Source organism: Equus asinus, chromosome 8, assembly GCF_041296235.1.
Source record: "Equus asinus isolate D_3611 breed Donkey chromosome 8, EquAss-T2T_v2, whole genome shotgun sequence".
Lineage (NCBI taxonomy): Eukaryota > Metazoa > Chordata > Mammalia > Perissodactyla > Equidae > Equus > Equus asinus.
This window is the reverse complement of record NC_091797.1, coordinates 69,196,283-69,221,004: the sequence shown is the minus strand read 5'-3', so window position 1 is coordinate 69,221,004 and position 24,722 is coordinate 69,196,283. Positions and strand designations below refer to the sequence as shown.

Sequence of the window (24,722 nt, the reverse complement as noted above, 5' to 3'; positions counted from 1 at the left end):
TCAGATGAGACCACAGTCCTGGCTGACACCTGACGGCGGCCTACAGGGGATCCTGAGCCAGTGGACCAGCTAAGCTGAGCCCAGATTCCCAATCTACAGACCACAGAAAGAGTGAGATAATAATACATGTGTGTTGTTTAAGTTGCTAAGTTCTGGGGTCATGTGCTACATAGCAATAGATAACTAATATACATGCTTATGGACCATTTCTAACTTTTGTACATTCCAAGTATCTTCTTCAAATTGTGACTTGTCTCTTCATTTTATGGGACTTCTGTGCTATAAAAAAGTTTCTGTGTTTTTTGTTTATTTTCTATTATAAAAATCATAAAAGTACAGTAATGAACTCCCATGTTCTTATTACCCAGATTCAATAATTATCAACATTCATTCTGCCATTCTTGTTTCAGACTATGGAAGACAAATTTTAATTAATTTATCAATCTTTCCCTTTATGATCTGTGTTTTTTATGTGCACCTTAAGATGCCCTTTCTATTCCAGCATCATCAGGACAGTCTCCTCTGTTTTTTTCTAAGGATTTTCATCTTATTTTTTCAATTTAGATCTTTATTCTAAATTTTTCAATTTAGATCTTTATTTGGAATTTGTTTTTATACTTAGTGTGAGATAGCAACTTACTTCTGAAGTATGAAAAACCGTTTCATATGAAATATGAAAAACGATTTCCCCTAGCGTCATTTATTGACTAAGAAGCCCTTTCTCTCCCTAATAATTTGTGATGCTACTTCTGCGATATACCAAGCTGCCATATATATTTGGATCTGCTTCTAGGCTCCCTATTAGTTCCATGATCTACTGTCTTACCTTATTAAGATTTACAGTGAGTCTTGTCACATACTAAGATAAATTTCCCCTCTTTATTCTTTTTTTTTTTAAAGATTTTATTTTTCCTCTTTCTCCCAAAGTCCATAATTGTGTATTTTTTTAGTTTGGGTCCTTCTAGTTGTGGCATGTAGGATGCCGCCTCAGCATGGCTTGATGAGCAGTGCCATGTCCGCACCCAGGATTCGAACTGGTGAAACCCTGGGCTGCCGAAGTGGAGCGCATGAACTCAACCGCTCGGCCACGGTGCCGGACCCCCCTCTTTATTCTTCAAAATTGTTTTGGTTATTATTAACCTTGCTCTTCATATGAATTTTAGGATTCACTTGGCAAGTTTTATCAAAAAATTTTTTGCACATATTTTAATTGAATTTTACAGATTAACTTGGGGCAAATTGTTGTATTCTAACATTGAGTGCTTCCATCCATGAAGATGGTGTATCTCCCTACTTATTTAGGTGAATTCTTATATGCTTCAATAAAGTTGTATAATTTTTTTCCATACAAGTCTTGCACACATTTTGTTACCATGGCTTTATTCACTGGTATGTTATTTGCTGCTATTATAAATTGTATCTTTCAAAAAATATTTTCTGGTTTTAGTATAAAAGAAAGCTATAGATTTTTATACATTAGCCTTGCATCTAAGTCTTGATAAAATGTCTTATTAGTTAAAACAATTTCTGGATTTCCTTACAGTTTCCGTTAACAATTATATTGTCTGCAAATGATGAGTTTTACATCTCTCTTTCAATCCTTAAAATTTATTTTTCTTGTTTAATTATTCTGGCTAGGACCTCCAAACAATTCTGAATAGAAGTGGTGGTAACAGATATCCATTTCTTGTTTCTTATTTTAATGCTTCTAATGTTTTGCCATTAAGTATGATGTTTGCTATTGGGTTTTGATATAGAGAAACATCTCATCTTTTCTGATTTTAACTGCTCAAAGTTTTATCATAAACAGACATTAAAGTTTATCAAATGTTCTTTCCGTATGTATATGAGATAATCCTATAAGTCTTCTCCTTTAATAAAGAATAAGTTAACAGATTTCTCCTAAGATTAAGTAAATTAGCACATTTCTAAAGTTACACACCTGCCATTCTTTGTATAAATCCTACTTGGACACAATGTTACTGTTTCTATACTCTGCAGAATTTAGTTTGTTGCTATTTTTGTATCTATTGTTCATAACTGACAATGGCCTGACTTCCCTTTCTTATCCTGCCCTATCAGTTTGTTACCAAGGTTACCAAATGAGCAAGGAGCCTTTTCCTCTTTTATTCTTCTCTGAAATAATTTGTTTATAATGTTTGGTAAAATTCCTCTGAAACATCATTTGGATCCAGTGTTTGTTTCTTTTTAACTATGATCCAATTTTTTAATGGATAAAGTTCTACTCAGGTTTTGTATTTCTTCTTAGGTCAATTTGAATAATTCTTCTAGGATACTGTCCATTCCATCTAAGTTTTCCAATTGTTTAGCAGAGAAAGGTAATTGTTTTCATTTTTCAGGCTTTACTATATCCCCAATTATGTCTGTTTTCATTAAAATAAAACCCAAAAGATATATATCTTGACAAAGATTTGTCTATTTCCTAAGTCTTTTCAAAGGTCAAGGTTTGTTTACTGTTGGTTTCATTCATTGCTTTCTTTCTACTTCCTGGGTTTATTGTGTTGTTCTCGAATTCTTCTGTTGGAAGTTTATTTAATTTTGTATTTGTTTTTCTTTTCTAATATACGCATTTAGATAGATAATGTGCATATAAGTACTCTTTAGCTGCATACTACAAATTTTGATAGTATTATTATTTTCATTCAGTAAGTATTTCTAATTTCCATTTTGACTTCTTTGACCCATGAGTTATTTATAAATGTGTTTTCTTTTTAAAATTCCAAAATAACATAGTCTATATATAAATTATTTGGAATCTGTTGCAACTTACTTTGTAGTATACGTATGGTCATTATTTTATGTGTTCCTGAAAAGAATGTGTATTCTCTAAATACTACTTGCAGGTTATCCTTCTTCACTAAATATAGTTACTAAATATAGTTGGTTAATTGTGACATTCCAAACTTACATATTTTCACTAGTTTTTGATCTGCTCAACCTATCAATTGAGAGATACGTTAAAATTTCCCACTGATTAGATGTCAATTTCTTCTAACTAGGTAAATTTTTACATTATTAATTGAAAGCTAAACTACTAGAATTATTATATATTTCTACTGAATTGTGACTTTATCATTTAATAACCATCCTTATCCCTACTAATATTTTTTGGCCTAAAGATTATTTTGTCTGGCATTAATTTAGCCATGTCAGCTTTGCTTTGTTTAACATTTACCTGGTATATATGTTTTTTCATCCTTTTAATCTTTCTGTGCCCTTATCTTTTAGGTATAGCTCTTATAAATAAGATAGAGTTAGATTTTAAAAATCCAATGTGAGAATCTTGTTTTTAGCAAGCACATTTGTATTCTGCTCTGGTCTAAGGCTCACTTTTCATTTTCAGCACCTGATAATTTTCTTTTTGCTCTTCTGATTTTAGCTATGCCTTTCATTATACTGTCTTTAGTATTTTTTTTACTGTTTCTAATAGATTTTATTTTATAGTTTAGAAAACTGAAGTCTCAAGGTACAGTGATTCACTCCAAGTATAATTAGTAAACCCTATATTTACATATAAGAAGATAGCTCTTCACCCTTAACTGATGATTCACAATGTGTTTCTATCACAAAAGAATGCCACTGGGAAGAATTAAAGGGTAAAAGTACCAAGGTATACATTTTTAGAAAGAAAAATTCTAGATGGTTGAATAAAAGCATCCAAAACCAGGACAGCAGCATGGGGACCCTGGTTCCCTGTGTGCGCCTACAGGAACCTGCCTAGCCCCGACCGTCACGGCCTCTGTTGTCCTGGCCTGGCCCCATTACCTGTCTCTTGCCTTCAAGGACGAAGAGCTCGCTGATTTTCTTCTGCTTGTAGACGTCATTCTTCTCCAACAGTTTTTTGTGCAGCCAGTCGGGGTGTTTGACACGCGGCACTGGGTTCTTCACCTACACGAAGGTGACACTGATCACTCGTCCGACTCTGCTAGTCTGGGGCTCTGAAGCCACCCTGGCCCTGTTTCCACTGGCTCTCAACCTCACCTGCTGTAGAGCCGCAGGAATCGTGATGATCTTCTGTATGGCACTCCCTAGCCGCTCGATGTAGTAGTCCCAATCCAGAATCTGAGCGTATAGGAAACGGACGACAGGGGCGCATAAGAGAACAATAGCAGCACTACGCTCCACTCAGTGCTGAGCACTGTACTGAATGCTTCATTGTCTTATTTAATCCACTAAGAAATTCTATGATGAAAGGTGCCCATTTCACAGAGGAAACTGAGGCGGAGAGCTTAAATGACTTTCCCAGGACCAGAGCAAGTAGGTGGCCGAGCCAGCACTAGAATCCTGAGCCAGAACCCTTGACCTTAGTCTAGCCAAGAGAACAAAGAGATTCCCTGCATCTGGCTTTTCCAATTTTTCCCTAAAGTGTAACTCTTTTCTTACCCATCACATATCAGAAAGGAGGACGTCAAAACTGAAGACTTCAGACAAAAAAGTGACCTGAGTCAGGGACACCCTGCTCTGTCCAGCTCCTCTCCTAAACTTCTTAGAGCAGAAAAACATCAGCACTCACTGTCCGAATATCAAAGTCTTGAAGAGAAGAACTCTTAAGCCACTTCCGGAGAAAGTGCTTCCTTACTGTGGGCTCTGCTTGGAAAATGGCGAGTGGGATGGCCCTGGGTGAGAAGAGATACAAAATGCACAAATGTGAAAATCTTCCTAAATCTGATCATGATGCTCATCAAGTGTACACATATTTTACATGGAAATAGGACTTACAGTCTAGCTTGTAACCTATGTTTTCACTTAATGTTGTTATTTTCTATAAACTATGCCTTATATCTAATGCTTACTGTATTTAATAACTAAATACTACTTCATTTTATTAAAATACCATAGTTTAACACATAATCCCCCCACCGTTGGCCATTTGGTCTGTTCTGTTTGGTCACTGTTAACAGAGCTGTTTAACAAATGTCCTTACGTAAGTTATGTATTATATATGTGCGTGCGTATAAACACTCCTAAAATGTTGTTTGTTGGGTAAAATATAGGAAGAGTCCATCTGCTTTTCTGACTGAATATGTCATTCACAAAGCAGCAAGGCAACTGTCAATGCCCCTCTTCCTTTCATTGGAGGAAATATTTGTTATTATCAAATCTTATAAACATAAAGAAACCTGGAAAGGACACACCTGTGTGTGCACCCACCTGGATAGCCACACCTAGCCCTAGCAAACTTCGAGCCCTGCCACTTTTCCTTCACATGCGAAAAGATAAGGATGAGGATGAAGCTCCCTGTGCAGCTCTCCTGAGCCTCCTCGTACGGAAGTAAACACAATCCTTATTGTGGTGTTCATCAATCCCAGGCAAGCTTCTATACTACTCCTATTTGTAGGTACCCGTGAAAAAAGAAAACTATTTCCCACGTTCGTAAACTCTACATAGATGGAAGTATACTGTACGTATCATCCTGCAACTTGCTGTTTTTCATATCAGAGTTGTAACATGTAGCTGTGATTCAATCATTCCAAATCCTGTATTGCACTTCATTGCATAAAAAATACATTTACTCATTTTCTTCTGGTTGATGGACACTCACGGTGTTCCCAATTTTGCTATTAGACACAATGTAATCACACAGGGGCAGTTATGCAGGGCATGTCCCCAGAAGTGCTCGATTTTAGGGTGAATCAGCCATCTCCTACTTCATGCACTGCTCTTTTCTCTCCAAAGTGACTCATCCACTCTCCTGTCTCCACTATGACCGCTGGTCTACACGGTCCTTAACAAGTGGTTTCATAAGACTATTTCTAACCGATGGGTGCTTTTACATTCTGCATTTCCCGATTAGTGATCTTTGCATGTACTGTCCATCATTTTTCTTCATTTGTGAACTGCCTATTCATATCTGTTGCCTACTTCTTCTTTGGGTTGTCTTTTTCTTATTTATACATAAAAGTTCTTTACTTTATCCTATATATAATCTATTTTAGCCTTATATCAAATTCCTTTTCCTTTTGTTATGACTGTGGGGATTTCTTTTTAAGGAGATATTTGCTGTGTTTCGTTCATTTTCTTTTCCCTCCAGGCCTTTCTGGCATTGGTGAGAACACTGATTATTGAAGTTTCTATCTTTACCAGTTATCTGCTGCAGTATTACAGACCACCTCAAAACTCAGTGGATTGAAACAATAATCATTTTTTGCTTGTAAGTCTGTAATTTGCCTGGGGTTTGAAGTTTGTAGTCTTGCCTGGGGGAACTTGTGTATCTGCAGTGGCCTCCCTTGCAGGTGTGGCAGTTGGTGCTGTCAGCTGGGCCTCTCTCTGTACATGACCTCTCAGGTTCCACAGTCTGGGCCTCCCTCTGCATACAACCTCTTGGCCACACCAGGCAGCAAGAGGGTGAGAGGAACATAAGGCCTCTTACAACCAGAGTTCAGCAGTCACATGTCACTCCTGCCATATGCCATTGGTCATAGCATGTCATAGGGCTGCCTAGACTCTGGGCAAGGGGAGAAGACACACCCTGTTGGGGGAGGAGCAGCCAGCTCCGTTATAAAGGGTCACGGAGGCACCGCTGTGGCGGTCTTTAAAACAGTTTCTCTTGACGGTGCTTAGCACTCTCCTGGGTCTGCCCACCTGTTCTCAAGGCTTGCCCATGGAGCCACGTCTAGTCCCTGAGCTCTTGGTAGGAAGCTCTGCCAAGGTCATGGGATGACAGGCAGGATGAGTTCTTTCTTTCATCTTATGCACTATCAACAGGAAAAACCAGGCCTTCAACACTCTGTATTTTCCTGTTTCATTCATGCAGTGCTTGCACAACTCAAACGGCCCAATGGCACTGGGTGACAGATCTGCCCTGTTGACCCTGAACCTTCCACAGTTGGGACTGGACACTGCTTGCTATCTGATAGAATCCTCTGCTGTTGCCCTTGACGTGTTCCAGAAGCTGGAGGACATTTCCTTCTGTCAGCAAAGAGGGTTAGGAGACACGGCCCTGGCAGTGCAATGGAGCCTTAGGTGCTGGAGCATTCTGTGAGGCAAGCCACTACAACCTCTCCAGCCAGGGCAGCATCAGTCTCCCTGAAGGTGTGAGTGACGCAGGGCCCTGTCCTAAACCTGAACTGGACCTTGTGACGGGGTCCATCATAGCTGACTCTCCAAGTCGCCCCCACACCTCTATGCCTGACTGAGAGGGTGCCCTTGGTCTGGCCTCCCAAGAAACTAAGCCCCAGCTTCTCAGGGGCTCCAGGTGGACGGGCTCACCACACCCTCTCAGGGGTCCTGCCAGGGACCCAGCAAGCCTTCCTGTCATCTGATTTGCAGGGAGTCGGAGGCCCAGTCCCTCCCTCTTCCAACACCTCACTGTCCCTGCTCTTCTTAAGGAGCTCACCTCTCTATCGAGGGACAGAGGTTCCACAAGAAACACAGGTTTTCAACGTGAGCATCCAAATCCTTAAAGAATCACTTCCTTAACCTTGGAAACCCCTACCTCTCTGTGACTGGAGACCCCTCAGGCTTCCGAGAGATGATGTAGCGGCAGCTCAGCCCTGCATCTTTCACCATCTGATCTCCCAGGAACTCAGCCAGGCGCTTGGCCGTGCTGATGGATGTAGACTTCTGCTCCCCATAATCTTCCAGCTTCCGAGACATGGAACGATTCTCAGAGATCAGCTCAAACAGCTCAGAATCAGGCATGTTGGCTGCCTGGAGAAAGAGGCAATGGGAAAAACATCATGCAGAGGTAGAGGAGCCTCACCCCAAGCTCAGCCTGGACTTTCCTCCCACGGAGTTGTGTGTTTCTCTAGCCTGATGAGCTGAAGGCAACAGTATAATGGGGTTGTCTCACCAGTGTACAGCAATACTTTAAAAAAACACACACAAAACTTTAACTTTTATTTTATTAAACTGTGCAGAAAATGTCAAGAAACATTTATTGAGCCATAAGCACTGAGACTGCAAAGAAAGGAGAAAGACAGGGCAAAAACTGGTGATTTTTCTCCTAAAAGGAAGAGAAAGACAGGGAAAAGCAGTCAGGAGGGAGGAAATAGAGAGACCCTGGCCAGGTGGAGAGCCACTGGAGCAACTGAGGAGCCAGTGGCATTCTTGGTTGATGAAGAGTCTGAGGGGCCTGAGGACAGACAGCTACATCTGTTCCCATGCACACGCTCCTTTGCACACACATCCCTGACCTCCCACCCCTTCTCCTCTGCACACCCATCCCTGACCTCCCACCCCTGACCTTGTACACACCCATCCCTGACCTCCCACCCCTGACCTTGTACACAATCCCTGACCTCCCACTCCTGCCCTTGTGCACATGCATCCCTGACCTCCCATCCCTGCCCTTGTGCACATGCATCCATGACCTCCTGCCCCTACTCCTGTGCACACCCATCCCTGACCTCCCACCCCTGACCTTGTGCACACCCATCCCTGACCTCTCGCCCTTGCCCTTGTATACATCCATCCCTGACCACCCATCCCTGCCCCTGTGCATACCCATCCCTGACTTCCCACCCCTACCCTTGTACACACACATCCCTCTCGCCCCAGCTCCTGTGCACACCCATCCCTGACCTCCCACCCCCAACATCCCATAAGATTTGCTCAGGTCACGAGAGTTTCAGGTGATCTTCCCCCTTGGTGCTTACTCTCATGTATGGGTCAACTCTATAAAGAATGAAACGACATGCCACAAAACACAGGAAGCCAGAAAAATGTTTCAGAATATTCTAGTATTCCTTTTACCCAGAAAGCCTCCTCCTAGCAAACAACGCAGGAGAGGAGGGACTGGCATCTACACAAAGATGTTCAATGCGACATTATTTACAACAGTGGAAACCTGAAGCCCATCTGACGCCCAACAGTAGCAGAGTGGTCCATAAATTAAGCCACGCAAACTTGATGAAATACAAAGACTACAGAGCAACATGCGGTAATGGTAAATTCTATGAGAAGGTGTATCTAAAGATAAGGCAACACTGTCGCTGAAGTTGTAGAAATTATGTGTGTGTTCATAGAGCCTACAAAGATTTAAACAATCAAAGAAGCTGATATGATCATTGGTAAATTTCTCTCTTACAATTCCTTTTACCATCACACTATTTGCTTCCTTCACAGAATCCTGTAACTGGATGCAGAAGCTGAGGGAGGATTCTGAGAGACACTGGAAGTCTTGAGATTTTGTCAGAATTAGCCTGAGTTCATCTGTCACTTGGCCCTCCGGGAGCCCAGGGAACACCAGGTCTCTCTGCCCACAGATGCCTCAGAGCCAGGTGAGGAGGAAGGCGGCCTTACCTTGCTATACAGCACGTCCAACCAGTAATCGGCCACCTTGGCAACAGAGCCATACACTTCTTCTAGGGTGCTGCCCTTGAGGAAGGCCTCAAACACTGAGGACTGGAAGATTTTAATCAGCTGCAGCTCCCCGCGACGTTTGACCTCGAAGCCCTTTAGCTCGGCCAGGGAACCATCCTCATTGAACACAGCATATCTAGAAACACAGGCAAGCACAGGAGTGAAACACAGCCTGGGATGCTGGCTGCTCTTCATTGCCTCTCTGCCTTTCTCCTTTTCTTTCTGAGCCTCCCCTCTAGCATCCATCAGGCAGCAAACATCTCTCCACCCTGAGATTTATGCTTCTCCAACATAAAACTGACTTAGGGGCTTGCAGCCTGTAGAACCAGAATCTAACAGGTGAAGAAACAGCTGGTGGCATCATTGTCGACAACAGCTTTCCAAATTGAATCAAAAAGGCCAAAACCAGAACTGAGGTCTGTTCCCATCCTGGCTCCTGGTCCATTTCCTGGACGAGTTGCTAAGTCTCATCCTTCTTCCCTTCCCAACCACAAAGGCTGTGGGACTCCTACCTCTTCTTCAGTTTCTTGCCTTCTTCCTTGGAGGCTGGAAGAATCATGGCAAGGTACGGTCCATCGACCTCAAAAAAGATGCTATTCTCTGAGCGGGTGACATAGGTGAGCGAGGAAGGCTCAGCCAGTTCCTGGTACTGATCATTGGTGAAACCTTCCTACAAAACAAGAACACGAAGAGCAGGCAGCCTCACTCATAACTGTCCAGACCTGGAAACAACCGGCTACTCTCCAAAGAGTGGACGGATCAGCAAACCGGGGCTCTTCTCTATACTGGACACCACTTGGCAAGAGAAAAGGATCAAGTTCTGACACAAGTCCAATGTGGATGAACCAAAGTGCATTCTGCTCAGCCCAGGAGGTTACACACCATGTTTCCATGCATAGGACATTCTGGAAAAGGCAAAATTATCACCCAAAGATCAATGGGGCAGCCAGGGTTTGGGGTTGTGGAGATGGGCTGACAACAAAGGGGCAGCACTCAGGAATCTATGGGGTGATGGAGCTGTCCTGTGCTGCTCTGTGGTGGTGATCACATGACTCTACATGTGGGTCAAAACCCACAGAACTGCACTCTATCAAGAGAGAATTTTACTGTATGCAAATTAAAAAACATTCAGCCAGGATATCAAGCGACCCCAAAAGGGACTGCAGACTGGGACAAATGACTCAACTGCATTATTGACCTATGACAGAACCCCGCCAAAGGGCTGGAGAAGAAAGGCTGACTTAAGTGACTTTGGCAAACCGTGTTTTGACTAGAGAGCATAAGACTAAGGATAAAACAGCTGTCTGCAAACACTGCAGCTGTAGATTTACTGCTCACAGTGGCACACTCGGAACTATTTTACACACACTAGGGTTGAACAAATAAGTACATATACTGAGAAAATTAGAGATAGGTTTCTCACTGCAGGAGAAAGAAGTTACTAATAAAGAAAGGAACAGTATATATCAATACAGACCCATGTCATATACTTAAAATATAGGTACAGATAGAGAAATAAACATAGATGTGGGGGGGGCAGTATACATACACATATTTCCTGTCTCATCCACTGTGAGCAGCTGGAAGCAGTGACACCCCAGCAGCAATGAGCACACCAGCACCTGATTTTGGTTTCTAACACCATTCTCCAATATAAAAGGAGTGTGGGCTCCTTGGAGAAAAGGTTGATTCCAGGGTTGGAATAGGGAAAATATAAGATGCAGCACCTTGTAGTACCAGGAAGTAAGAAACTGCTCCCAAAAAACCCAAACCCAAACCACAGAATGGGGGCATGTCTCAAGAACATGTGGGCAAATGTGAAGCACTCAGTGTCCAAAGGGGAACAAGCTGAGCAACAAAACACACTGCAACAGCACTGGGTTACAACCCAATATCACAGACATCCATGAACCCATTCTGATGTCACAAACAACTAAGCACATGGGTAAGTGAAGGAATAAGTGGGAGAGCAGCAGACAATCCTTCCTTACAGAAGGAGTCCAGTTAATAAATGTACAAGGAATGAGAGAAATAGGGAATCCCCATAGAGGGAAACCACCCAGAAAACACCAGTGATGACTGCTGCAGTGAGAGCTGCTGATGGTGCTGAGGGCAGCGAGCCAGAGCTTAGGGAGAAACGGGACACTTGCATAGTCTCAGAATATCTCCTCCACAGTATTTACTAATTACTGTGGTGGCTTTAATAAACGGCCAGACTCTGACACTCCTCCTTCTGGGATGGGAAGCTTAATTCCTCTCCTGGGATGTGGACTCACTGACTCACCCCATAACACGACAGTGGGGAAGCCGGCAGGCAGCAAGTGCATCCAGTGACCAGAAGTGCAGATCCTGACACCAGGCACTGACAGAATGCCAACACACGGCACGTCACCTCTGCGGCCCTCCTCCAAAAAACCCAAATAACCTCAGTATAATAACAAGAAATAACAGACGAATCCAAATCGAGGGGCAGTCAACAAAACACCTGACCAGCACTCACTGAAGTGTCCTGGTCACGAGAGACAGGAAAGACCGAGGGGCTGGCAGACTGAAGGGGACTAATAAGACAGGACGACTACAGGCAGCGTGGGGTCCTAGAAAAACTCAGAAATCCAAATAAAGACTGTAGTTTAGTTAGTGTTGTGCCAACAGGAATTTCTTAGTTCTGGTAAGTGTAGCATGGTTGATAGAAGATGTTAACATCAGGGGAAGTGGGCTGAAGGGTATATAGGAATTCTCTGTTCTATCTTTGTAATTTTTCTGTAAGTCTAAAACCATTTCAAAATAAAAAGTTAAAAGCAAGACAGTCTGGGTGCTATGCTGAAGGAGAATGCAGACTCACTCAAGTAACTTTTAAGCACAGCATTTTCTGTACAGATCCTCAGGCTAAAGAAAAACAATCTGAATGGTGGAGGAAAGGTGGTCTGAAATTAGGAAGTGGAGTGTGCCAGTCAGAGAGCCAGCAGTCCCCTTTCCCAAAGCCCCATCAGAGTGGTGGCACTAGGAAACCAGGCCCAGATGGTAGTCCCTCGCTGGAGACCCAGGCTCACCTTGACCATGATGTTTAACATGGCCCCAGGGTAGGAGATGGTCACCTTGGGCTTTTTCACACTGGTTGTCTTGACGACAAAGTTTTCAGGAAAACTGTTGGGCAGGACGCACCATATTCCATCTGTGTCCAGCTCTAAGGGCCTCCTTCAGAGAAACAGAGAAATAAGGCCACACGGATGCTGGACCATGGCCCCCATAGTGAGAATTCAGTGTCAAGTCCTGACAGCAGACGAGGCTCTTCCTGGCCATGAACCCATGAAACGAAACGCCCACCCATTTCCAACTCCATCTGTGCTAACCTGCTGCTTCCTACTCCCAGCACCCCTGGCCTTCCCTACTAGGCCACGTCGCCCCAGTGGCTGACCAAAGCGCTCACCCGATCTGCTCGATCAGCTCCCGTGCCTGGGTGATGATGTTGGCCCCCGTGAAGCAGACAATGCCAGCCATCTCCATGGAGTACCAGCGGGCCCTGTGAAGGACAGTTACAGCCTGGGGGTGAGCGTGGCTCTTTCCAGAGGGTCATGAGGTAGAGAGAGAGAAGGACGCCAAGAAGGGGACATCTGAAGCAGGGCAGGAGAACTAAGGTGGAATCTAGCACTGTGCTGAGGACACTTCTCTGTCCTTTCTTCAGGGTGCGAGGCTCAACTCAGGAAAGTTCTGGAAAGATGCAGCATGCTGCCACTGCAACAGCTTACGACCTCAGCCTTGGTAGGACTCAATATTAGCCCAGATGGTCACGTGTCCCCTGCGAGCCTTCTCCCACTCTGCCCAGCATCATCTCACACCTTCTCCATTCTCCCAAACCTCAGGCTCATCCTTCAACTTCTGGGGGAAAATATAACCCTGCAGACACCTTCAGCTTCCCACCAGGGCACTGGCTCACTGTTCTCAAGCTAGAGGTGTCAGGTGACCCGAGGCCAGCCCTCCTGCCCCTGGATCTCTGCTCAGGTTCTATCTCTGCTCTCTGCCCCTCCTTCCCTGTCATTAAAAAGCAACAACAAATACACAAAGGACCCTCCCTCAAACCCAATCTCTGGCATCATCACGTTTCTCCTCCAAAGCCGCTCATGCTGACCCTCCTCATGTCCCCCACCCACAGTGGCCAGGCCTCACCTTCACTGACCTGCTCTCCCCGAGGCCCCCATCCACCATTGCATCCAATGGACAAACTCAGGTCCCACTTTGCCTCATCTCCCTGCATCACCCAACACCAGAAACACTCTCCACCTTGGCTTTAAGACCTCCTACTCCTGGCTTTCTTGACTTCTCAGGCAGCTTTACATCCCTCATTAGTCACACGATGTTGCTTAGCAACTGCCTAGACCCTCTCCACATCCCCAAATGATGACATTCATTAAGTCATAAACAAGCCAGAAACTACCAAATCGCTGCCTTTGTGTTCAAACACGTCCAGCAATACCGATCCCCTCAGCACCCCAGACCCTCTGAGTTAGCGTGGCCCTACTCTTCAACCTCCCACTCCAGCCCTGCTTGCTCCTATATTCCCTGGAGAGAAGCCTGCAGTCCTGACTCTCCCTCTTGTCTATCCATTCACTCGACCCGCAGGCGTCCAGAGCCCCCAGGCAGCAGCGCACCCTTTGCGCATAACGTAGCCGTAGAAGGAGTTGAGGATGCACTTGTGCGCCAGCTGCAGGGAGTCGTACAGCACCTCCATGTTCCTGCAGCGCTTCACTTCGGCCGCGTCACCCACCTCCACGGCTGCTGAGAGCTTCTTTTTCCACACCTGAGAACCATACAAAGACTGATCACCTCCTAGATTCTCCCAGCTCACATTCTCCGGTCAACAGCCCAAGGTTTCAATCATCTGAAAATTTCAAATCCACAGAAAACTAGAAAACACAATACTGTGAAGACCGTACATGCTTTTCCCAGAGGAACCACTGTCGATGTTTTGCTACATTTCCTTTATTCCATTCTCTCTATTGGCACAACCCGTTGAAAGTTGTAGATATCGTGACCCAACCCCCCTAAATACTTCAGCACACAACTTCCAGGAACAAGGACATTCTCCTTTATAACCACAATACCATCACTACACCCAAGAAACTTAATGTGGATACAATACCGACTTGTCCCTTATAGGGTCTACACAATCCCCAACCCAGGCGCCAGGCCAGAACGACAGCCTTCTCATGTGTAGGAGTCACCTTTAATCTAGAAGTGTCCCGTGTGAGGCAGATGTCCTGAAAAGAGTTCTGAACACAGAGGAACATGTCCATGTCACATTTTTGTTTCTCGTAAGACCAAGGACTAGGAGAAAATACTGTTACAGCAACAACCCACTTGGACACCTCAGACTTGGGGCAACTTTACTCTCCTGGGCCAGAACCCAGGACCTGACAGCTGGCTGGAGAAGCAAATGAAATCCATGTCTGAAGACCAGAAACACAGGCTTTGCTCCACCAGGTCCAGGGGCTCCCAATCCGAGTCCCGTTATTCAGTTTACTCTCTTACTCACTGCACTCGACAAGATGAGTTACAGGGTTTCTCAAACAAGAGAACTCAGAAACCGCTGACAGGCAGAGGGCAAAGCTAACATCATTAGAGATGACATCTTAGGATAACAGGTTACTCATTAGCCATCATACGGACCAACTGCTTATCAGATTCCATTTCAAGCACTGGAAGACGGACACAGCAAAGTTAACAAAGGACCGTGTGCTATTCTGAATGGTTGCAATGGAACCTTCTCTTCACTGTGGTGGTGGTTACACTGCTGTGTGTGTTTGTCAAAACCCACAGAACTGCCCACCTGAGAGGGTGAGATTCACCCCATGTCAATTTTACCTCAATAAAGTGGACACAACCACTAGGGAGGGTGATGGATACTCGTGCTTGGGGGCATCTGAACTCACTCCTGCCTGAGCTGCATTTCTTTCCCCATTTGCCGAGTTAGATGCTGTCACAGTGGTTGAACATTTACATTCTCCTCCCATCTCAGAACATTTCACCTTCACTCCCCAGCTGATGTATTCTCAGTACCTACAAGAGCGTCTGGCACATAACAGGCACTCAACAAATGCCTCATATGAATGAAAGGCTCCATAGAATTTTTTTATCAGACTGGAAGCCATCAGATCATGAACACCAGCCCTGGGGGGGTGCAGGACCCCAGTAACATCCGGTCCCAGCCATGGGGCACATGGTGACACTCAGCTCTCACATCCACAGACAGGCTGCACGCCCGGGATGCTGAGCCTCAGAGAAGAGGCCGAGGGACAGCTCTCCCATTGTGCTGGTGAGGGTCACTTTGGCAGATCAGCTCCCCCTGCTTCCCTGTGAGGAAGCGAGTCTTAAGCCAACAAGCACTGTGGGGTGGGCTTGGGACAATGCGTTGCCAGCTTCCGTGATGCAGCTGGCCATCCTGAGGCCACGGCATCCTAGGATGAGGAACCAGGCCTGCCTGTGTCTGCTTTAGGCAAATAAGAGCTACCCAGGAGGTCCCTGGCAAAAGCAACTGATAAAGAAATGCCAGAGAAGGCCATAAATATTTCAGCAAACTCCCCACCCAACATGAGAAGAAAATTTTTTTAAAGGTTTGGTATTTTAAAGAAAAACAAATTAAGATGTTTACTGATTGCCTACTATGTGCCAGGTACTGCATTAGACTCTGAAGGAGACAGTCACTACACTTTCAGTGCTTGTCTGATGAGGGAGATGGATGAACAAAAAAGTTATTAAATTAAAATAAAGTGAGATGGTGTGGCAGTTCCTCAAAAGATTAAAAATACAGTTATTATATGATCCAACAATTTCACTTTTGGGTACATACCCAGAAGAATTGAAAGAAGGGACTTGAAGAGGTATTTGTTTAACCATGTTCACAGCAGCATTATGCACAAAAGCCAAAATGTGGAAGTAAGCCAAGTGTCCACGGATGAATGAATGGATAAACAAAATGTGGTATGTACATATGACAGGAATATCATTCAGCCTTAAAAAGGAAGGAAGTTCTGACACATACTACCACATGGATGAACCTTGAGGACATTATGCTAAGTGAAATAAGCCAATCCCAAAAAGACAAATACCATATGATTCCATCTATTCCAGATTCCTAGAGGAGTCAAACTCATAGAGACAGAAAGTAGAATGAGGGATTATTGTTAAATGGGTGCAGACTTTCAGTTTTGCAAAATGAAGAGTTCTGGAGATGCATGGTGGTGATGGTTGCACAACAATGTGAATGTACTTAATGCCACTGAACCGTACACTTAAAAATATTAAGTGTTGTAAGGACCAGCCCTGTGGCCAAGTGGTTAAGTTCGCACGCTCCAGCTTTGGCAGCCCAGGGTTTCACCGGTTCGGATCCTGGGCGCAGACATGGCTCCGCTCATTGGGCCATGCTGAGACGGCATCCCACATGCCACAACTAGAAGGACCCACAACTAAAAAAAAATATATATATATACAACTATGTACTGGGGGACTTTGGGGAGAAAAAGGGAAAATAAAATCTTTTTAAAAAAATTAAGTGTTGTATTATGTATATTTTACAATAAAAAAACAACAGGGCCAGCCCCGTGGCCAACTGGTTAAGTTCACGCGCTCCAGTTTCGGCAGCCCAGGGTTTTGCCGGTTTGGATCCTGGGTGCAAACATGGCACCGCTCACCAGGCCATGCTGAGGCGGTGTCCCACACGCCACAACTAGAAGGGCCCACAACTAAAATAGACAACTATGTACTGGGGGGATTTGGGGAGAAAAAGCAAAAAAAGCCATAACCAAAAAAACCCAAATAATAATAATAGTAGTAATGATAACAAAGCATGATGATGATCAGGACACGGCGGAAAGCGAGGGGATCGAGCAGCAGGGACCTTACCAAGTCTAGCAGTGAAGGAAGGTCTCTCAGAAGAAATATCTCATTTGCTTAAATATAAAACTATTACCTCTAATATTACAACTGAGGTGTTGCAATGTATTTTCCCTGATCCAACTGGATGAAACATGTCAGTAAAAACATTCCCCCAACTCTCCCCAGTCAGAGGTCAGCAAACTAACGGGCCACACGGTGAATACCACAGATGTGTGGGCCTCAGTTTCTGCCGCAGCTGCTCACCTCCCCGCTGCAGGAGAGCATAGCTCAGTTCCAACAAAACTTTATAAAAATGGCCAGCCCACCATAGTTTGCTGATCACTGCTTTAAAAATAATTACTCCAAAAGCAGTAATTCAGAATAGTCGCGAGGCCTCAGGCCCTTAATTCTTCAACGTTAAAAACAGCTGGAATTTATTGTCTGAATGCCTGTGCCAGCCCAGAGGTCAGGGAGCAATCCATCCCAGTTGTGGGAGCCACAACTATCCAGACAGCACCAGGCAACGATTCTCATCTCAGAAACTAGACTGTGTTCCAACCTCACAAAGGTCAGACTTACCTTGTGGAGACCTTTGAACTCATAGCGCCTGTCCCGGAAGGCACGCACTGTGTCCACATAGAAAGAATTCTCTCGCTGGCAGATGGTGGTCAGGCGCTCCTCCACCTTGGTCACATGGATCTTCTTGTATGCCTTCCGGCAGTAATCTGAGGCACAATGGAGAGCGGGAAGCACATGAGACTCCACACAGGAGACAACTGGGCCTCCCAGACAGGCCCAAGAAAGCTGGGATGCAATGAACGCCAACGAACGTGGCTTTCTAGGTTTAACACAAAGGAGCAGAAAAGTCAGAAAGACATGCCGCTAGTTTATTAGATCGGAGAGAGGGCAGCCTCAGCATGAACGGGCCAAATATGCCAAGACCACAGCAGGAAGAGATCAGTATCTGAACACTCACCAAAAGAGAGATGAAGAAAGGAAGTCTAACAGGAAGAACTAGTTTATAGTGATCTGATCTAGTTCAACAACTAGTTTAAAAGACCTCAGGCAGTGACGTACCAACACAGCCCAATAAAGGCCCAAAAGTAGGAGGAGATGCACTTTTTGGAAAGCTAAAACTAAGCCCTGGGCTGCTCACCTGCCAGCCTTCTCTTCTCATATTTAGCCTGCTCCTCGCGGGACAGCTCATGGAAGGCCCGGGCTGGGCCCTCTGGGGTCAAAGGAGGGAACTTCTCTGACTCCAGCTGGTGCTGGATCCGATGGTACTCGCTGCGACTAGCTGGCACTAGGAGGGATAACAGGAGAAGAGTCTGTGATAGAGAACCACCCACCTGCTTCCCACTGAGCAGCCCTCACCCAGGGCCGACACTCACTGAACTCGCCCCTCCACTGCCAAGCCATCTTCCTCTGGCAGTTTGCTCCAGGCTTATTGAAGTCACAGGCAGCACACGTGGCCTCGTCCACCATGGCAGAGGGCTGTGGAGAGGATAGGGAAGAAGCAATTAGGGTTCAGACAGAAAGAGCTTGATTCTGATGTAGGAATGTGTCTCACCTGCAGGCGGTTCGTCAGGATGATGTTGGGGTACATGGCCCCCACATCCAAGTGGTAGATAAGGGGACATTCAATTCGGTTAGGAACATCTTTCAGTGAGGTGAGCTTGGTCTTAATCTGATCACACACCTACAGAAAAAGGGGAAAGAAGTGGAGGCTAGCAACCAAGATAAAAACTGGAGACTGCACGGAGTGACAAAGAAAACACTGAGGGTTCCAGATGGATGACAGTGGCCCCCAACATCAGGTGCTGGAGGTGGAGGAGGCTTGCAAGAAGGGGCAGAAGAAGGACAACATTGTGGGAAACTGCAGCCTCTACCCCAGCACTTTTGGGGCTGGGAGGAAATTGCCTAAGATTGTCTGTGGCCTCGCACAGCAAGGCCCATCTGCCAGAGAGTACGGGACCCAGCTGGAGTATCCACAGCCACCCTTCTTGGGTGCCCCTGTGGTACAGGCACACGACACATCGTCTCTGTCCCAGCAAGCCCTGACCTGACAGATGAGAAGGCTCTAGAGGTTAGTGTGAGCTCAAGTATAGGCCCTCTTGGACCAAACACCACACTCTGAATAGCATGATTCTAGACTGTCTCTGGCACTACTTTATAAACCAACGAATCAGATTTCTTCTTTTTTCTTTTTTTTAAAATTTTTTTTTAAAGATTGGCACCTGAGCTAAAAACTGTTGCCAATCTTTTTTTTTTCCTGCTTTTTCTCCCCAAACCTCCCCAGTACATAGTTGCATATTTTAGTTGTGGGTCCTTCTAGTTGTGGCATGTGGGATGCCGCCTCAGCATGGCCTAATAAGTGGTGCCATGTCCGCACCCAGGATCTGAACCGGTGAAACCATGTGCCAGAGAAGCAGAGCATGCGAACTTAACCACTCAGCCACAGGGCCAGCCCCTCAGATTTCTGTTTCCAGTCAAGGGTTGAGCTATTAGCCTAAAAACTCTCCTGATACCAAACACTAGAAATCCTGCATGAAATATGAAAACTATCCCTGTAAATGCAGAACTGAGCTTCTAAGTTATCCCCAGAGTGCAAACATGAAGAACGAACTCAAAACCAGAGAAGTGAGCTGACTCAGTGGGTGTCTGGCAGAGGCTGGGCCCTGTGTTGGGGTCCCCAGGAATTGATGACTCACAGTGAAAGGACACAGAGCTAAATCAGCAAAGGGAAAAGGTGCACCAGGGGAAGTCAGGATGAGCCTGGGATGAGCATGATTCTTCCAGCACCAGACTGTGACAACATCTGTCGCCCAGGGAAGCTCCTAGAGACCCCACACTCAGGGTTTTTACTGGGGGCTGGTCACATAGGCACCTCAGCCTGCACCTACCAAAACTATGGACTCCCAGCAGGAGAGCAGGTGCTCAGCATAAAACACAATGTTTGCACAAGCACCACAGGTATGTGAGGCGTTCCTATCAGAGAAGGGTGAGAAACCTCCTGAAATCCAAGCTCCCAGACACCAGCCAAGGGCCAGCCCAGCACGCAGGCCTTTCTAAGGATGGCCATCTCAGGCCTGCAGGAGCTCCTCTGCATATTTCTCATGACTCCTCAGGGAGAGGCAAACTATGCACAACAGGGAGATGAAATGCAGAGCCCCAAATAAAAACAGGACTCTCAAAGGCTACCTCTGTAAAAGGATAAACTAGAACAAATCTACTCACCAAAATCACCACTCTTCTGAGCCCTGGGTGAAGAAAGTATCTTCCCTGAGCACTTGTGACCACAGGCCGGTCCCTCTAACGGGTCTGTAGTTTACATACTCTCCACTTGGCCTGGCAACCCTCGAGCCAAGGAACCACATAAGAAGTAACCCCAGGCCAGCATCACTTCTGTGAAACTAGGCAGAAACAACCCTAAAACTACCTGATGGCCCTGGACAGGCTGCACAGGACTTTCTGCTGAAGTAATCCAAAATTGCAGAGCATGGGAAGAAATACCCAACAAGACTGAGAGCACACACAGTAGGAAGAGACCCCTGAAAATTTCAGAGAATAAATCTCCTGGAGTAAACGCTAAAATGAGCATAATTAAAAATACTAAAGACCAAACATCTAAAACACAGGAAGAGAAAGAATCCACTTAAAAAAAAATACATAAGTAAAGCACATTTGAAAACGAACCGACAGAGCTTTCAGAGACAAAAACATTGTCCTAAAAAACAAAAATAGTCACTGAAACCATATAAGGCTAAAGCTTAACAGGCTTCTGATGGTCATATATTTTTGTTCACTTCCCACAACACCCAGTTAAATCAAAACATTAGGTATGTATTTATTTGATAAGTTCATTTCATACAAAATGTAAACAACACCAAAATTTGAGAACTAATATATTTAGGAGTTATTCTAATAATATTTATTAGATAATTTAATACATTGGCATTCTTAGACAAATTGGCTAAAAAAATCCTTTAGATGTAGAGTTGGCAAACCTCTGTACAGGACCAAATAATAAATACTTTAGGTTTTGTGGCCATACACAGTCTGTCATATATTCTTTTCTACAACATTTAAAAAATGTAAAAGCCATTCTTCGCTTGCTGGCTCTACAGAAACAGGCTTCATGGGCTGTGATTTGCCAACTTCTGCTTTAGACATTTGAGAGTAGAGAAGACTGAAAAACACCTAAATAGATGCAAAAATTAGCCAGAACAAAAAAATTAACCAGGCTATGGAAAACAGTATGGAGATTTCTCAAAAAGTTAAAAATAGAAATACCCTATGACCCGGCCATCCCATTACTGGGTATCTATCCTAAGAACCTGATATCAGAAATCTCAAGAGTCCGTTGCACCCCTATGTTCATCGCAGCATTATTTACAATAGCCAAGACGTGGAACCAGCCTACATGCCCAGAAACTGATGATTGGATAAAGAAGATGTGGTATATATACACAATGGAATACTACTCAGCCATAAAAAAAGACAAAATTGGCCCATTCACAACAACGTGGATGGACCTCGAGGGTATTATGTTAAGCGAAATAAGCCAGTCAGAGAAAGACGAACTCTATATGACTCCACTCACAGGTGGAAATTAGTATATTGATAAGGAGATCTGATCGGTGGTTACCAGGGAAAAGGGGGGGTGGGGGGAGGGCACAGAGGGGGAAGTGATGTACCCACAACATGACTAACAAAAATGTACAACTGAAATCTCACAAGGTTGTAATCTATCATAACATTAAAAAAAAAAAAAAAAAATTAACCAGGAAGGTAGCCACCTTTTTTTATGAAATACATTAAGTTTGGTAAAGTCATATTAGAAAATCACTTTAATGCAAAATTGCCCTTAGTGTTAAAAAAATTCCATAAAACTCTCCAAAGTAGTCAAAATAAAACACATACCCAAAATTATAAGGAAAAAATGATTAAAAGAAATAATGTCTATCATATAGAATAAGAAATACCAGAAACATAGTATTTATTGTTTCTAACTGAATTTTAGGGAAATGAAGCATTAAGAGAACAATCACTCCATCCTTCTCTGCTTTAAGGCATGTTCTGACATGCTACTTGGGGAAGGAAGTTCAGAAGGTCCAAATAAGAAGGGAGGAAGGCTACGGTCAGCTAATCATTGACAAAGGAGCCAAGAACATACAATGGAGAAAGGAAAGCCTCTTCAATAAATGGTGCTGGGAAAACTGGACAGCCACATGCAAAAGAATGAAAGTAGACCATTATCTTTCGCCATACACAAAAATAGGCTCAAAACGGATCAAAGACTTGAAGTAAGACCTGAAACCATAAAAATTCTAGAAGAGGGAGCCAGCCCGGTGGTGCAGTGGTTAAGTTTGCACATTCTGCTTGGATGGCCCAGGATTCTCAGTCCGGATCCGTGGTGCAGACCTACGCACTGCTTGTCAAGTCATGCTGGAGCAGGCATCCCACATATAAGGTAGAGGAAGATGGGCAGGGACGTTAGCTCAGGGCTGGTCTTCCTCAGCAAAAAGAGGAGGATTGGTAGCAGATATTAGCTTAGGGCTAATCTTTCCCAAAAAAACCCACCAAACTTCTAGAAGAAAATATAGGCAGTACAGTCTTTGACATGGATCTTTAAAGGATCTTTCCAAATACCATGTCCACTCGGTCAAGGGAAGCAAAAGAAAAGATAAACAAGTGGGACTTCATCAGACTAAAGAGCTTCTGCAAGGCAAAGGAAACCAGGATCAAAACAAAAAGACAATCCACCAACTTGGAGAAAATATTTGCAAATTATATGTCTGACAAGGGATTAATCTCCAAAATATATAAAGAACTCACAGAACTGAACAACAAGAAAACAAACAACCCAATCAAAAAATGGGCAGAAGATATGAATAGACATTTCTCCAAAGAAGATATACAGATGGCCAATAGTCACATGAAAAGATGCTCAACATCACTAATCATCACGGAAATGCAAACCAAAACTACACTAAGACACCACCTTATACCTGTTAGAATGGCTATAATCACCAAGACAAAAAGTAACATATGTTGGAGAGGTTGTAGAGAAAAGGGAACTCCGATACACTGCTGGTGGGAATGCAAATCAGTGCAGCCACTATAGGAAACAGCAGGGAGATTTCTCAAAAAACTGAAAATAGAACTACCATATGACCCAGCTATCCCACTACTGGGTATTTATCCAAAGAACTTGAAATCAACAATACAAAGAGACCTATGCACCCCTCTGTTCACTGCAGCATTATTCACAATAGCCAAGACATGGAAGCAACCCAAGTGCCCATGAACTAATGATTGGATAAAGAAGATGTGTATATATACAATGAAATACCACTCAGCCATAAAAAAAAGACAAAATAGTCCCATTTGCAACAACATGGATGGACCTTGAGCGAAATAAGTCAGATAGAGAAAGACAAACTCTGTATGATATCATTCATATGTGGAAGATAAACAGATGGACAAAGAGAACAGTTCAGTGGTTACCAGGGGGACAGGGGTTGGGAGGCAGACACAGGGGGTAAAGGGGCATATTTATATGGTAACTGACAAATAAGAGCGTACAAGTGAAATTTCACAATGTTACAAACTATTAGGACCTCACAAAAAAAAAAAAAAAGAAGAGAGGAAGGCTGGGATGACTGAAAAGCTAAGTTCTGACGGGGGAACAACACCTGGACATGTCAGATGTTGCTGTGAGCCCCTAGCTGACACCTCCCACCAGCCATGCTCCACACCACTAACAGAATGATCACTCAGAACAGAAAGGTGAACCTGTGGCCCTTTTCCTAAAGATTCTGGGCTGCCCTTTAGAGAATACTTTCAGGGACTTTGGAAATAGCTAATAAGACATACTACCTGTCATCTGGAAAGAGTTCACTTCTGGATTCACTAAGTTGTCTGTAGCCCCCTGATTAGTATCAGTCTCACCCTCCTCACTCATTTCATTGTTTCTTAGACTTGAAAGTAGTATCTTTGTTCTTTTTAGGGAATTTGTTAACTCATATTTGTTCTTTAGCCTAGACTCTCTTCTCCCCAGGTTGGTTCATTAAGAGTATATGACAGCTGTAGCTGGCAACAGCTGCACAGCACTCCACAGTTTGCAGAGAATGTGCACATATTCTTGTTTGGATTTTGCCTCGTGAATCTGCTACAAGGTGTTTCTCTTTTTTCTTTTTTAAAGATTGGCACCTGAGCTAACAACTGTTGCCAATCTTCTTTTTTTTCTTCTTCTGCTCCCCAAAGCCCCCCGAGTACATAGCTGTACATTCTTGTTGTGAGTGCCTCTGGTTGTGCTATGTGGGACGCTGCCTCAGCATGGCCTGATGAGCAGTGCCATGTCTGCACCCAGGATCTGAACCAGAGAAACCTCGGGCCGCTGAAGAGGAGTGCATGAACTTAACCACTCGGCCACGGGGCTAGCCCCGATGTTTCTTGACATCCATCCTAAAATTGGTAAAAACTCCAAACCACTAGAATCACTGAAAATGCTGTAGTATTGAGCA

At 44.3% G+C, this 24,722-nt stretch overlaps 1 protein-coding gene across 3 annotated transcripts in view; it reads right to left on the bottom strand.

Moving 5' to 3' along the window:
* The window catches only part of POLE (DNA polymerase epsilon, catalytic subunit), a 62,361-nt gene that overhangs the window by 21,748 nt on the left and 15,891 nt on the right, over window positions 1–24,722 (bottom strand). For all 3 annotated transcript variants that reach the window (XM_044776127.2, XM_070515784.1, XM_070515785.1), the window contains 13 exons: window positions 18,764–18,892; window positions 18,585–18,687; window positions 18,350–18,496; window positions 17,773–17,918; window positions 13,971–14,119; window positions 12,752–12,844; window positions 12,375–12,519; window positions 9,837–9,994; window positions 9,265–9,460; window positions 7,457–7,671; window positions 4,535–4,637; window positions 4,003–4,083; window positions 3,787–3,909 (listed from right to left, as the gene is read on the bottom strand). In XM_044776127.2, the coding sequence (XP_044632062.2) occupies window positions 3,787–3,909; window positions 4,003–4,083; window positions 4,535–4,637; window positions 7,457–7,671; window positions 9,265–9,460; window positions 9,837–9,994; window positions 12,375–12,519; window positions 12,752–12,844; window positions 13,971–14,119; window positions 17,773–17,918; window positions 18,350–18,496; window positions 18,585–18,687; window positions 18,764–18,892 (1,788 nt within the window). The remainder of the gene's footprint in view (window positions 1–3,786; window positions 3,910–4,002; window positions 4,084–4,534; window positions 4,638–7,456; window positions 7,672–9,264; window positions 9,461–9,836; window positions 9,995–12,374; window positions 12,520–12,751; window positions 12,845–13,970; window positions 14,120–17,772; window positions 17,919–18,349; window positions 18,497–18,584; window positions 18,688–18,763; window positions 18,893–24,722) is intronic.